At 61.0% G+C, this 13,968-nt stretch overlaps 2 protein-coding genes across 5 annotated transcripts; both read left to right on the top strand.

The window, feature by feature from the left end:
• Positions 1-1,866: 1,866 nt before the first annotated feature.
• CARD9 (caspase recruitment domain family member 9) lies at positions 1,867-9,066 on the top strand. Of its 3 annotated transcripts, XM_087823240.1 has the most exons (13): positions 1,867-2,076; positions 2,344-2,481; positions 3,062-3,366; positions 3,465-3,644; positions 3,744-3,887; positions 4,196-4,321; positions 5,834-6,025; positions 6,386-6,427; positions 6,800-6,845; positions 7,347-7,366; positions 8,204-8,260; positions 8,799-8,875; positions 8,967-9,066. In XM_087823240.1, the coding sequence occupies exons 1-13, from the start codon at positions 1,893-1,895 to the stop codon at positions 9,064-9,066; spliced, it is 1,611 nt and encodes a 536-aa protein (XP_087679366.1). In that variant the 5' UTR covers positions 1,867-1,892. The 3 variants fall into 3 exon arrangements, with proteins under 3 accessions (XP_087679366.1, XP_016066589.2, XP_087679365.1); XM_016211103.2 differs by lacking the exon at positions 7,347-7,366 and having other exon boundaries at positions 8,184-8,260; XM_087823239.1 differs by lacking the exon at positions 7,347-7,366 and having other exon boundaries at positions 3,465-3,887; positions 8,184-8,260.
• Positions 9,067-9,664: 598 nt separating this feature from the next.
• On the top strand, positions 9,665-13,057 carry DNLZ (DNL-type zinc finger). 2 transcript variants are annotated; one of them, XM_016211079.2, is made up of 3 exons: positions 9,665-9,765; positions 10,346-10,485; positions 11,321-13,057. In XM_016211079.2, exons 1-3 carry the CDS (start codon positions 9,730-9,732, stop codon positions 11,484-11,486), a joined length of 342 nt encoding a protein of 113 aa, XP_016066565.2. In that variant the 5' UTR covers positions 9,665-9,729; the 3' UTR covers positions 11,487-13,057. The 2 variants fall into 2 exon arrangements, with proteins under 2 accessions (XP_016066565.2, XP_087679364.1); XM_087823238.1 differs by having other exon boundaries at positions 9,665-9,930; positions 11,321-13,056.
• The last annotated feature ends 911 nt before the right edge of the window (positions 13,058-13,968 follow it).

Here is a 13,968-nt window from a genome sequence, read left to right as displayed (position 1 = left end):
TCTGGGCCACAGCAGAATGGATGGTGATGGCCTTGCCAGCCCCTGGGAGAGCCTTTGCCAACACTTGTACTTTATGGGGTGCTGAGGCTAGGCCTCTTGGCCTGGGAGGGCTCCCAACAGCTTTCCTCTGAGCGCCGGCAACTTCCACTTCCCTGGACCCGGCCTCGGGGCCTCCATGGCTGGGCCAATCAGAAGGCAGCCACCTGGGACTATCCCCCTTGAGGAAGTTCAGGGCTCCCTCCCGGCTCCACCCTCCCTCCCAGGCTATCCAGCAGCACCTCCTGTCCCTCATTGAATCGGTGGCGTTGACTGACCGGCATCCAGTTGTGCGGGTGCCCCCTTCAGGACCCTGAGGTAGGCTGGTCCTTGTCTTTTCTGAGAGGTGGCTGGGGAGACACTGGGCTCTCTGCTGGGACTCCTGGGGCAGGAGCAGGTCCTGGAGCAAAGGTCCCAGAGGGGCACCAAGTGGCCTCAACTTTTCTGTCCTGTCCCCCTTCACAGCCACTGACACCTGCTTATGCATTTCAGTGGAACCAATGGCAAGGGGTCAGGTGCAGGACCTGTGGGCTTTAGGCTAGAAAGGCAGGGGAAGACTGAAGGTCCAAGGACCGTCCAGAGTTGCTGTTTTTTTCCTCGTTGCCTTCGCTGTTGCTGGACTGGGTGGGATTACAAAGCACAGCAGGAAGTCAGAGAAACTCCTCAAAAGCCCAGCCTGCCACCACCCAGGTCTCTAGGACTGGTCTAGCTCCTGGGAGCTGGAACTGACCTTTCCCACATGAGCTGAAGGCTTTGTCTCAGGTGGCTGGGTCAAGGCCTCTGTCCCTACCACCCAAGGAGCAAACCACATGGCTGCTTCCTGCCCTGGCCTGGCCCCAGAGAGTAGTTTGCCTTTTGCTGGTAGAAGGAACAGCAATGGGTGGTCCCAACATAGATAGTCCCCTTGCCAGAGAGCTGACATGACAGTCCCCAAGAGTGGGACCTAGAGCAGGCCTCATCTGGGAGGCAGGAGAGGAGCCCAGAGATGGCTAGGTGCCTGGGACCAGAGCGCCTGGGGCAGGCGCCAAAGCCACATGTCAGGCAGTCCCTGGGTGTCACCTCACGCAGCCCCTCCCCTTGTGCCGGCACTGGCTCTCCTATAGGCACCCAGTCACCCTTCCCAAACAGCAGTGTCGCTGAGCCTGACTCAGAGCCAGCCAGCACTGGGCAACTGCTGGGTGACTGTTGCACCACCAGCCAGCTGCCGGAAGGAGAGGAGGGGATAGGGCTGGGATGTGAGCGGGTGCTAAGTCGGGGAATGAGGAAGTCAGTTGTGGGGCTGCGCGGGTGGGAGGGTCATTTGCCAACGTGCTTCTGGCCCCAGCCTGGGCACCGGCTGCCTGGGGGCTGGAGCCTCCCTCCCCCACCTGCCAGGGAGGTAGTGCCAGCTCGCACAAACAGCTCCTCCTGCCTGCTCACCTCCCTGCCAGCTCCAGTTCCATGGCACTTGAGGGTGTCCAGGAGCAGGGAAGAGGCCAGAGGGCATGGTGTGGAGGACCATATTTCTTAGACTCCACCTGTCCCTGGAGCATCTCCATACCTCCTGCCACACTCACCCTGGAGACTCAGGGACAGAGGAAGGCCAGGGTGGCCAAAGGGGTGGGAGCAGAGCCCAAGGAAGGCTGGAAAGGGCCACCCGGTGAGCTGATGGGGAGCAGATCACCATGCCACCATTGCCCCCTCTGTTGGTCGCCCAGATGGGAGGGTCGGGTGAGGCTGCACACCTCTCCTTGTCGGGCTCTGCCCAGAGCTCTGGCCGGGCATCTGGGTGGCAGGCCTGGGTCCTGGCTGGGACTGACAGCTCAGCGAGCGGGTGTCGCTCCCAGTGCTCTCCGGACTCCTGCCACCCTGCTGCCATGTCGGACTATGAGAACGAGGACGAGTGCTGGAGCACCCTGGAGGGCTTCAGGGTGAAGCTCATCTCCGTCATCGACCCCTCGCGCATCACGCCCTACCTGCGGCAGTGCAAGGTCCTAAACCCCGATGACGAGGAGCAGGTGCTCAGCGACCCCAACCTGGTCATCCGCAAGCGGAAAGTGGGTCAGTGCTGCCCCACCCTGGTCATCCAGGAGCCAGCCCAGAGGGGGCCGCTGCTGTTCCCCACCCTGGTCCCCAGGAGGGCTAGCCCCAGTGGCGGCATGTGAATGGGAAATCCTGTTTACTAGCACCTGTCCTGTGTGCTTGGCACATGTGGGTGGTCAGCACCTGGACCCCAGCCCAGGACAGGGCCTGCAGGGCTGTCTGGGCCCCAGCCCCGCGCACCTCCCAAAGGCGACCACCGGCCCAGCAGGCCTCTCTGGGTTGCAGGCGTGCTCCTGGACATCCTGCAGCGGACAGGCCACAAGGGCTATGTGGCCTTCCTCGAGAGCCTGGAGCTGTACTACCCACAGCTCTACAAGAAGGTCACGGGCAAGGAGCCTGCCCGAGTCTTCTCTATGATCATTGGTGAGGACTGGACACCAGTGTGGGGTGGGCCCAGACATGGGGGCCAGAGGGCCTGTGGGGCACTGAGTCATGGTCAAGGGGCAGGGGGACCGTGTGGGGTGGGCCTGGGAGCAGGGCTGGGGGCCCTTCCCTGTATCGTCTCCCAGTGGATAAAATGGGGGGAAATGCATGAGGAGGGTCCACATGGGGGTGTCTGGTCCTGGCTCCCATACAGGTGGGAGGTGAGGGTGCACAGACCGACTCATGGCCTAGAGTCTGTCCTACCCAGAAGGCAGTCTGACCCCTGAGAGGTCAGGGACCTGTTAGTCCCAGCAAAGGCGAGGCAGCACTCTCCTGGCCCTGGAGTTGAGTCCTCTTGACTCACAGTCAAGATCACAACAAAATTAGAGAAAGGGATAGGTGCCCAGCACCCTGTCCTGTGGGGGGCTGAGTCAGAATCTCAGGCCATTTCCTCAACAGAGGGTAACTCAGAATTGTCCCCAGGAGCCAGGAGCTGCTGGTCAAGTCCAGGGCCCTGGGAGGTGATGGGGCCGGGCAGCGAGGGTCGCAGGGGACCGTCTGACACTAGCCCGGCCTGCAGATGCATCCGGGGAGTCGGGCCTGACGCAGCTGCTGATGAGTGAGGTCATGAAGCTGCAGAAGAAGGTGCAGGACCTCACGGCCCTGCTGAGCTCCAAGGATGACTTCATCAAGGAGCTTCGGGTCAAGGACAGCCTGCTACGCAAGCACCAGGAGCGCGTGCAGAGGCTCAAGGAGGAGTGCGAGGCCTGCAGCCGGGAGCTCAAGCGCTGCAAGGACGAGAACTACGACCTGGCCATGCGCCTGGCCCGCCAGAGCGAGGAGAAGGGCGCCGCGCTCATGCGGAACCGCGACCTGCAGCTGGAGGTGCTCTCCGGGTCCAAGGCGGGCGTCCTGGGCAGTGGGGGATGGCTGTGGGCCCGCCACCGTGAGGAGGGGCTGCCAGGCTGATGGCCGTCCTGCAGGTGGACCGGCTCAAGCACAGCCTGATGAAGGCCGAGGATGACTGCAAGGTGGAACGCAAGCACACGCTGAAGCTTCGGCACGCCATGGAGCAGCGGCCCAGCCAGGAGCTGCTGTGGGAGCTGCAGCAGGAGAAGGCGCTGCTGCAGGCCCGCGTGCAGGAGCTGGAGGCCTCCATCCAGGTGGGGGCTGGCGGGGCAGGTGCAGCCGGGGCTGGCGGGTCGGGCGCCTGCCCCCGCCAGGCTGCTGCCCTGCCGCCCTATGCCCTGCGCCACCCACAGGAGGGGAAGCCGAACAAGAACAGCCCCTACATCCAGGTGCTGGAGGAGGACTGGCGGCAGGCGCTGCGGGACCACCAGGAGCAGGCCAACGTCATCTTCGCCCTGCGCAAAGACCTGCGCCAGGGCGAGGCCCTGCGCGCCCGGGTACGCCGCTGGGACAGCTGAGCACAGGGCCCGGGGGCCGAGCCAGGCTGGGCGGGCTGCGGGTCTGTCCTGTGCCCACACAGTGCCTAGAACGGGCACAGTGTTCACTCTCAGCGCCACATCCGTGCGTCCCCCTTCCTGGAGGCACAGGGGCCTGATTCCTCACCCCACCCCTTGCCCACTTTCCCTGGGATGGTCAGGCCCAATGGTTGGTCTGGAAGCCCAGAGCTGGCGGGGCCTGAGGGGCTCACACAGCCTCCAGAATGGGGGACAGCGGGTGGCGGTGGCTAGCTACCGTCTCCCCACAGTGCATGGAGGAGAAGGAGGTGTTCGAGCTGCAGTGCATGGCCCTGCGGAAGGATTCCAAGATGTACAAGGACCGCATCGAGGCCATCCTGCAGCAGATGGAGGAGGTCGCTATCGAGCGGGACCAGGTAGAGAACACCTGCGGGGGGCAAAAGCCCAGGAGAGGGCTGTTCCCTCCTCCACGTGGGCCGCCAGTGCAGCAGCTGGTGGGGTGGGGGTGGGAGGGCAGTTGTCAAAGTGGTTTTTGAAGGACAAAAGCAGTACGCGCTTGTCTAAAAATGTGAATGGTAGTGAAGTTAATATTGCTCCCACCTCCACCCAGTCCACTGCCAGGAAATCCACACTCCACCTTCCACTGGACTTTCCAGACTTTTCCAATGTACATATAGTTTCGTTTTTGTTTTACAAACATGGAAGCTATCTGTCTTGTTTTGCAAATAACTTTTAAACCTAAAAACCATGGGCACCTTGGCCAGCTGCAGTCTTGTGGATGGGAGGCAGTGTGCCACATAGAACTGAATCCACTTCACCTTCCCCCGCACCCATCTGCCTCAGTGACATCTGGAGGGTCGCTGACCATGTGTCAGCAGGAGCCTTAAACTGAAGATTCCTTTTTTTTAATCTTCACCTGAGGATATTTTTTCCATTGCTTTTCAGAGAAAGAGAGAGACGCATCGATTGGTTGCCTCCCGCACATGTCCCTACCAGGGCTGGGGATCGAGCCTGTAGCCTAGGTATGTGCCCTGGGCTGAAATTGAACCTGGGACCCCTGCTCCAGCCAATGCTCTAACCATTAAGCCAAACCAGCTAGACCCGCAGATTCCTTTTAGCCCGGCAATTCCACTTCTAGAAACCTCCCTCCTGGGAGTAATAGGAATGCAGATTATCTTGAGGCCATGGACAGTAGTGAGAACTGGGAAGCACCTCTGAGGTGAGCTGGCTGGAGCAGGGGTCCCCTCGCTGGCAGCTGCGGAGGCTCGTAGGCAGGCAGCATGGAGAGCATCAGTCACGTAGGCAGGCCAGGTGTGTGGGCCTGGGGAGGGTGGGGCAGGGCAGCCGGCAGAGTGCGTATGGTCATCTGGGTGGTCCTAAGTTGGAAGCAGGGTTGAACTTAGGAAGTTCTGCTATTAATCCAGTCCTGGCTGTTGGGGGCCGATTGTTACCAGGGATGTGGATGGGCCTACCACGTGCGACTGGCAGCTGTGCCTCCTGGGCCTGTCACTGTAGACAATGGCTGCAGGCCGCGGGTCTGAGTTTGTCCTCGGACATGGTATACGTTCAGTCTCACGCTCAGCGTCCTGTGAGGGGTGGGCATGACACAGTGTGATGCATTCGTTTTAAAGAATATTACATGGCTGTTCACAATCACGGTCTTGATATCAGCCACAGCCAAAATTTGTACACCCGTGTGTGGGGCACAAAGTGTGAGGAATGTCCCCGCGGCACACTGGGCTGGTTGAGTGTGGAGAATTTTAATCTCCTGGATCTTTTCGGAACTGCCCACATTTCGCGTCACGAGCCTTTGTTACGGTTACAATCCCCGAACAAGGACAGAGGAGGCTGAGCTGGGCCTTTGCTGGATGTAGGCGGCTGTGCTGGGAGCGGGGCTGTGCAGATCCCAACCCTGGGTCTCCTTGCAGGCCATCGCGTCCCGGGAGGAGCTGCACACGCAGTACGCCCGAAGCCTGAAGGACAAGGACACGCTGCGCAAGCAGGTGCGGGAGCTGGGTGAGAAGGCCGACGAGCTGCAGCTACAGCTGTTCCAGCGCGAGGGCCAGCTGCTGGCCGTGGAGGGCAGGCTCAAGCAACAGCAGCTGGAGATGCTCATCCTGGTGCGCCTCCCTGGGGCCCCTGCTGCGGTGGGACACTGGGGTGGCCTCTCAGGGGCAGGCAGGTCCCCAGAGACCCCAGAGCCCGGAGGAGGAACTGCTGGATAGCCTCGGTCCTGGACTGGCTCAGCCACTGCCCCCTGGTGGCCCTGGCAGGTCCTGGGGCCTTCCTGAGCCCCCTCAAAAGGAGCCCACCTCTAGGAGTTCAGGGCCTGGCAGGTGGCTCTGTGTGTGGTAATGGGGAGAGAGGGACCTCCCTGGAGGACAGGCTGGCCTCCCCTCACCATACCCCACCACAGCCCATTCCCGAGGCGGTTCAATTCCCCCACAGCCTGCTGACCAGCCCCTCTTCTGTGACTACAGAGCTCCGACCTGGAGGACAGCTCACCCAGGAACTCCCAGGAGGTGAGTGTGACCCCCGGGTGGGCTCCTGGCCACAGCCTCTGCCAGACAGCAGCCCCATACATGTCCCTCGGAAGCTCCAGAAACTCGGCCGCCTGCCACCAGCTCTGGTGAGCTGGGCTGTCCCCTCTCCTCCCAACACTCAGCCGGGCAGAGAAAGGGCAGCTGATGCCTGCAGGTCCTCCGTATGTTCAGGGCAGGACAGACCTGGCAGCACCCACCCCAGGCCCTCATAGGGTCCTGGCCTGGCTGTGCAGCAGAGGTCCCTGAGAAGTTTGTGCAGAGGGTGACAGCAATGGAGACGGCAGCACAGTGGGTTAGGTCCAGGTCCACAGGGGCAGTGTCCTAACCAGCTGCCCCATCTCTCTTTGAAAGCTTTCGATCCCCCGGGACCTGGAGGAGGCCCAGCTCTCTGACAAAGGTGAGGAGGGGGCATGGGTGCTGCCAAGGCCTCCCTGTTGTCCTGAGTTGATGCCAGATCCTCGGCACATGCAGCCCCATGTGGCTGGTGCCTGGGGATGGGTCCTCCAGCCCTGTCCCACTGCACTTTACAGATAGGGACACTGAAGCTGGGAGAGATCAGTAACCCCTGAAGTCCCCCAGCAAGGAAATGAGAGCCCCATTTGAACCTGGGGCCAGGTCTGCAGGGCCTATGTCCCTCCTCCAGCTCCAGGATTGCAGGGTGCAGGCATCCTGCCCCCACTGAACTTCTTCCAGCAGAGAGCAAGGGGAGGTGGCCATCAGCCAATGCCCAGGTGTGCCATGTGTGCCATGCTAGGAAGTGGGGACAGAACAGGAAAGAGAGGCTGTCGTGAATGACAGGGAGCTGGGGACTTCAGGTAGCAGGGCGGGATCCCTCTGCCTGCCTGGAGACAGGACTGTGCTGGGGCAGCCAGATGGCCCAGAGGTGACATAGGGTGAGGGGCTTGTTCTGAAGGTGGTGTGAGTTCCAGAAGAGCCTGGTGCTGGGCCAGGAAGAGGAGGGGGAGGGGGAGGGTCCACAGAAGAAGTTGCGTGGGAAGCCAGATAAGACTTCCCAGCATCAGGCCTGAACCCAGCTTCTAAGGGGGCAAAAGAGGAAGAAGGGGCACCAAATAGAGAAGTGAGGGTTGGGCAGTCTGCTGTTCCCCAAAGACTGAGCTTGAGGTCACTGAGCCCCCACAGGGGGACAGGCAGCAGGACCTGGAAGGTGGCAAGCCCAACCAGCCCAGGAGCCCCAGCCCAGTGGTGGCGGGGCCCCATGCGGGAGCCAGGGCAGCTTGATGACTGGAGGCTGAGGAGAGAGAAGGTGTCAGCTCCAGGCAGAGACCTGGGCCCACTATGACGTCCTTGAGACTGGAGTCCATAGTGCCCCCATCATGGCCAGTTTAGGGGAGCCAGCCCCTCAGAGCACCTGTTATCCGAGAGTCCTGAGCCCCGGGCCCATCCAGGCCCTGGCACATTCGGAGGGTCCCAGCAGCCTGGAATCCTGTGCTCTCTACCACTGCTGTACCCCAGCCCCCACTGAGGAGGGGCTGGGCCATCCTGGTGGGAAGAGCAGAGGTCCATGGTTGGAGCAGCCTCAGAGGACCTTCTCCTGGGAGAGTGAGCCCCAGGACCCTCATCTATACAATGGGAGTCCTTGTGGGGTCCAAGCAAGAACCCAACACATGGTGCAGGACTGACCAGGCAACATCAGGGGTGAGGAGGTGGGTGTTGGCCCTGCCACGCTTGGTCCTGGCAGGTGGGCAGTACCCACAGGCACACCTTTCCTTTCCAGGTGGTCCAGCTGACAGGGAGAGCCCAGAGCAGCCCTTTGAGGCTCTGCAGAAGGAGCGGCTTTCACTAACCCCCAATGTAAGGCAGCCCTGGGGTGCCCCTGGTATGGGGACACTGATTCCTCCACATGGATGCTCTGGGGCTGGGGGGGGGGGCAGGGAAACACAAGGGTCTTTGCCCAAGGGCTCTTGGGGTGCAGTGTTAGAAACATGAAGCTGAGCGCCCTCCCTTGCACGAAAGCAGTGCGCGGAGAGGTGGCCAGGCCAGGGTTGTCCCTGGGCAGTGGCAGCCATGGGAAGCCTGTCTTCTGTGCGGGCCACGCAGCGTTAAAGGGTAACTGCCACTGTCCGGGAGTCTCCCACAGCGAAGGAATAGAGGAACCCTGGCCTGGAGCCCCACCCACGCTGGCTGCACTAGGTCCTTATTGTCATCTGAAAGGAGGGACCCACACCCTCCTTCCCCCAAGGGCTGCGCGCAGGACGCAGACAATGGCGAGCCTGCTGCGGTGCGGAGCTGGTGCCGCCGCTCGCGCGGCCTGGGCCCTCCGCTTGCAGTCGGGGCGGGGGCGGGGCCCATGCGGGCGCGGGCCAGGCCCTCAGCCTCAACATTGCTGCAGAACTCAGGCCTGAGCGGCGGGGAGCCTCCCGAGAAGGAGCGGCGGCGCCTCAAAGAGAGCTTTGAGAACTACCGCAGGTGGGCCCGCGTGGGCGCTGGGCGGGGAAAGGGGCGCGGGGGACGGCCCCCAGGGGCACCTGTGCACACCCGCGCCTCGGCCCTCCCGCAGGAAGCGGGCGCTCCGCAAGCTGCAGCACGGCCCGAGACAAGGGGAGGTGGACTGGGAGAACACCACGGGCAGCGACAACACGGACACCGAGGGCTCCTAGCGGCTCGGGGCGCCGGCGGCGGGCTGGCCCGGGCCAGCAGCTGATCCCCCGGCCCAGGCGCGGGCGCCGCCTCGTTAGGCCACCTCTCTGGCCGCCCGTTTCCGCACCGGCACACGCACTGTGTCAGTCACCGGCGTGTTCCACCTTTATGTAATGCAGACGCAGGAGCAGTGTTAGAAATGCAGCTCCTGCCCGGCCGGGGGTGGCTCAGCGGTTGAGCATGGACCCAGGATCCAGGCGATCAGGGTTCGATTCCCAATCAGGGCATATGCGGGGGTTGCAGGCTCCATCCCCAGTCCGGGGCATGCAGGAGGCAGCGTATCAGTGACTCTCTCATCATTGATGTTTCTATCTCTCTTCCTCCCTCTCCTTTCCTCTCTCTGAAATCAATAAAGATATATTAAAAAGAAAACAAAATTAATGCAGCTCCTAAATAAAGGACCGTCGCATCTCATGATGCCTTTACTCCGGCGCGCATCTTCCAACCCTCCAGTCCGCCAGCGCGCACCGCCCGCCGCCAGGGGGCAGCAGAGCCCGCTCCAGACGCCGCCACGGAGGCCGAGTAGGGTCGCTTCCGCCGATGCCCTCTTCCAAGATGGCTCTGGTGCGGCTTCAGCTCTGCCGGGCGACAGCGAGGCGGAGCGGTTAAAGTCGGTGGGAGGGATGTTGCGAGCGACGTTGTGCCTCCTGTCGTCGCTGGTGAGCCGCGCGCGGCCCCGGGGGCCCGGACTGAGGCGGCTGTGGGCGTGCAGAGTCCTCCCGGACGCCGCGGGGAAAAGACGGCCCCGGGCCTGCGGCTGGCGGCGCTCGAGCTCCGCGCCTGGGCCCAGGGCGTCCCATTACCAGCTCGTCTACACCTGCAAGGTGGGCGTGCGCGGGGCCGACCCCGGGCCCGCACCTGGCGCTGGACTGCGCGGTGGACAAAGGGGGCGCGGGACCGACCGCGTGGAAGGGCGGAGCTATCTCTTAGGGGGCGTGTCTTTCTCGGAGAGGGGCGGGGCCACGTGGAGAGTGGCGCTCTCCCTGGGGGCGGGCCTTCCTGGAGAGGGGTGGAGCTATTAGGTGGCTGGTCCGTCTGGGGGTGGGGAGGGGCCGCACGGGGGTGGAGCTACCCTAGGGGCGGGGCCTTCTGGGAGACAGGTGGAGCTACCTTTTAGAGCACAGGTGCTTCTGGGAGAGGGGTGGGAGCTAATCTTCACAATGGGAGGGGCCTTTAGGGGGAGGGGCACGGCCAGGCCCTTGGCCTCTTCTGAGCCCCGTCTCCCTCTGTGTGCACCAGGTCTGTGGGACCCGGTCCTCCAAGCACATCTCCAAGCTGGCTTATCACCAGGGTGTGGTCATCGTGACTTGCCCTGGCTGCCAGAACCACCACATCATCGCGGACAACCTGGGCTGGTTCTCCGACTTGGATGGGAAGAGGTGAGGCCTCCTGGGCAGGTTGGCAGGACAGAGTCCCAGGTCAGGGGCCCCACCCAGCCTCCCTGGGGCTCCCTCCCCCTAATGAAGTTTATGGAGCCCCCTTCTCTCACCTTATCAATACTGAAGGAACAATTAAATTTGAATGTCAGATAAGCCACAAATAACTTTTGTATAAATATGCCCCAAGTATGGGATGTGTTTTTATTTGCCAAATCTTCTGCCCTAGATCAGCCCCCTTGGCCCTGCTGCACTGCCTGACTTCCTCCCTCACTGACAGCAGGCAGGACCCTCTTGTCAGGGCCACAGGCCCCCCCTAAAGTGAAGGGTCAGACTAGATTGACTCTTAAAGCAGTGACTTCCTTTCATTTTGTGGTTCCTTCCTTCACCCTACAAAGATTTCTTGAGTGCCTGCTGTGGGGCGGGGATCCTAGCCAGTCAGTTTCTTATCTTCTATCACTGCTGGCTGGTTGACCACGCCAGACTTGGGGGTGCATGTAAGGTAGTGTCGACGGGGTCCTGGGCCTGCAGAGTTGGCCTCACCCCTCTGTGGAGAGCAGTGGGGGGCAGTGGTCAGGAGCTTGTGGCCAGGTAGCCCCGGACAGTTCAGTTTGGTTTCTGAGCAAACATTCTCCCCTGGGAATGGCATGGTAAAAGTGCTTCCCCTGGGGGGCATGGAGAAGGCTCCACGAGGACCACATACAGTAGCCCTGATGCCACACCAGTACAGGGACCCATGTTCCTAGCTCAAGCCTGGCCTTGGGTGCTCTCAAGGGACTGAGTTGTAGGATTGGTGAGGGAGGGGCCTGGAGTGTCATGGTGCCTCCCTCTCTCTCAGGAATGTTGAAGAAATCCTGGCTGCCAGAGGGGAGAAGGTGTGCCGAGTGGCCGGTGATGGGGCCCTGGAGCTGGTTTTAGAGGCAGTGGGAGCCCCTAAATCTGCTGCAACAGAAGAGGTTGAGGACCAAGATCCTACCCACCCTGGCAAGACAGAGCCCAGGTGACCCTACCTTATGCCCTTAAGAACGATGCTTTGACCCTGGGCTGCTCTGCACTTACCTGTTTCTGTCAATAAACAGATATCACTTGCAGGTGACAGGCCTTGGGCTCTCCTGTTGTCCCTAGTTCTGGAGTTAGAATGACTTACAGGAACTCCTCCAGGTGCAGCTATAGAACTCCTGGCCCACCACTGTCACCCTGCTCAGAGGAACCGCCCTTGTACTTGCCTCATGCAGGTCATGTCCGTGTGGGAAGGGGCTGGACATGGGGCCTGAGACCCTCCTGACTGGCTGTGTGGACTTGGGGAGGTCACTTTGCCCCTCTGAGCCTCTGTCTTCCTGTGTGCAGATGAAGATGCTCATAGTGTCACCCTGTCAGGTGCACAGATGGGAAGAGCAGACTTGGGACGGGCACAGGGTGACTCAGTTGGCTCATTTGTGCCCAAAATGTCTGAGGAGAGGCCTGGAAGGGATGGCCAGCTAGCCACTGTTCCTCCTGGGGGCAGGATCAGCGCACCTTGTGGGTCCCATTTCTCTGGCCAGACACAGGGAGGCCCCACAGATCCTTCCCATGCCACCTGCTATCCCCTGGATACAAACCAGGCTGCTCACTGCAGCTGCAGATGGGCTGGTTGGCCTTGGTGACAAGACCAGTGGGAGCTGGGCTGCCATCTGATGGGTGGGGGGCCGTGAGTGCCCCACGTGGTTCCCCCACCTCTGGGGTATGCAATTTATCTTGCAACCTTGTTTGACTGCCTTCTCAGGATGTTCCTGTGTTTATAAAAGTGTGTTTATTTCCAGAAGTGTTCTGGGTTGTGTGACCTTCAACATGAATCACCAGCCAGTCTTGGATCCCTGCAGGATCTGAGCTCCTGATTACTGCCCCGTGTTGGCACTCAGAGCCTTGGCTTTGTTCTCTGGGGCATTGGCAGTTTGCTTTGCCTCGATTACCCCGTCCTTCCCTTGGCAAACAACCCCCTATTATTCCTACCCAGAGAGAGCCTGTTCCGTTTGCAGAAACTGTCGTCATCCTGGAGTCTCAGCCGCCCCTTCTGCTCCTTCGTGGAGGCGCTGAGGCCATGTGGGGACTGGCTGGCCTTGAAATACAGGAGCAGGGGGCTGTGCCTTGGCCTGGCTGCCTCACTGCCCCCAGAGTTGGGACCAGAGTTTGGGAAGACCTGGGGAGCTGGCTCAACCTAGTAGGGCCACTCAGGATCCTCCCTTCATGGGTGAGGAAACAGGCCTGTGGTTTGGATGTGTGTGTTGACCATGTCTTATTTTTTCCATTCTGATGCTTTGACATCTGAACCCTGCTGACCTGGAGAGACTGCCCTTTCCCCGGCCCCAGGCCTGCCAGGGCTAGTCAGTTCCCAAAGAGGTGACAGACATATGTGAGGGCACCCAGGCAGGCACCAGACAACCAGAGCATCCCTTCAGCCTGGTTGAACTCCTATGTCCCCCCTCCTCTTGGGACCTGTGACAGTATCATCAACTGCCTTTTCAGTGGCATCGTCTCCTGACCTACTGGCTTCACACCTGAAGGACAATAAAACCTACCTTTTCAAACTGTGGCCATCTCTAGGCCTCGCCCGTTTTCCAGTCATGTCTGAAAAAGCCCATTGGGGGCCTTCCTGTTGTCTGCCCCCCTGATTATCTTTCTTCCCCCAGCCCCAGTCCGAGACCCTCTCCAAAAGGTCAAATTAGGGAGTCCTGTGTCTGGGGACATTCAGTAGGGTTAGACACCACCACACAGCTTCCTGTGGGACTTCTCAAAGCCTTTAGTTGCTGAGAGAGGACATGGCACCCAGTGTTATTTGCAGAGCCTTTGAGTGCCAGGGTTCTTGAAGCATTGAGAACTATCTGGGGTGGGGGGTGGGGGGGGACTGTAGTCAAAGTCCCTGGGGCCTCCTTCTCCACTTCAGGAGGAGCGATGGCCACCCTGTGTGTTCCTGCCGTATCTTCTACTCCTGCCTACTTTCCCTCCCCAGTGCCACCCTCACCCCTCTGGGGCTCCCCAGCCCCCTGCGCTCAGTGTGGGGCATGAAGGGAGCAGCAGGGCTCCTTGCACAGTGGATCATGGGGAGTGAGGTGAGCAGGGTCTCCCTGCCTCCACCCAGTGCCCAGACCCTACTAGGGACAGTGCCTTATGATGGCTGTTATTTTGGGGTGTCCATATTTGTGGGGTGTCATCCCCAAGCTGCTTTCTCAGCTGCATCTTCACAGGCTGTTCCTTCAGAGTCATCAGCAGCGTCTGGGGATGTGATGTCACAGGTCCACTGCACCCGTCCCCCCTTGCTCTAGGTGGCCTTCTGGTCCTGGGTGAGGACTCCCAGCCGGAAAGGTAAGCACATCCTGGAGTGTGTGAGTAGTTAGGACAGTGACAGCCCCTCCCAGGGACCAGGCCGATGTGTGGGGTTGGGAGTGCAGCAGGGCACCTTGGGTGGATGGGCACTGCGAGCCCCAGGCCCTCTGCACCCACATTCTAGCT

The sequence above is a fragment of the Miniopterus natalensis genome, chromosome 12 (genome assembly GCF_054644295.1).
Source record: "Miniopterus natalensis isolate mMinNat1 chromosome 12, mMinNat1.hap1, whole genome shotgun sequence".
NCBI classification, from domain to species: domain Eukaryota; kingdom Metazoa; phylum Chordata; class Mammalia; order Chiroptera; family Miniopteridae; genus Miniopterus; species Miniopterus natalensis.
Note: the sequence above shows the minus strand (reverse complement) of the source record. Positions and strands in the feature narration are given on the sequence as shown.

Bases quoted from the DNA above. Each gene is read 5' to 3' on its own strand.
- DNLZ (XM_087823238.1), top strand. From the start codon at position 9,730: ATGTTGCGAGCGACGTTGTGCCTCCTGTCGTCGCTGGTGAGCCGCGCG. The intron at 9,931-10,345 runs GTGGGCGTGCGC...TGTGTGCACCAG, and splicing joins AGCTCGTCTACACCTGCAAG to GTCTGTGGGACCCGGTCCTC. The intron at 10,486-11,320 runs GTGAGGCCTCCT...CCTCTCTCTCAG, and splicing joins TCCGACTTGGATGGGAAGAG to GAATGTTGAAGAAATCCTGG.
- CARD9 (XM_087823239.1), top strand. From the start codon at position 1,893: ATGTCGGACTATGAGAACGAGGACGAGTGCTGGAGCACCCTGGAGGGC. The intron at 4,322-5,833 runs GTAGAGAACACC...GTCTCCTTGCAG, and splicing joins TCGCTATCGAGCGGGACCAG to GCCATCGCGTCCCGGGAGGA. The intron at 8,876-8,966 runs GTGGGCCCGCGT...GCCCTCCCGCAG, and splicing joins AGCTTTGAGAACTACCGCAG to GAAGCGGGCGCTCCGCAAGC.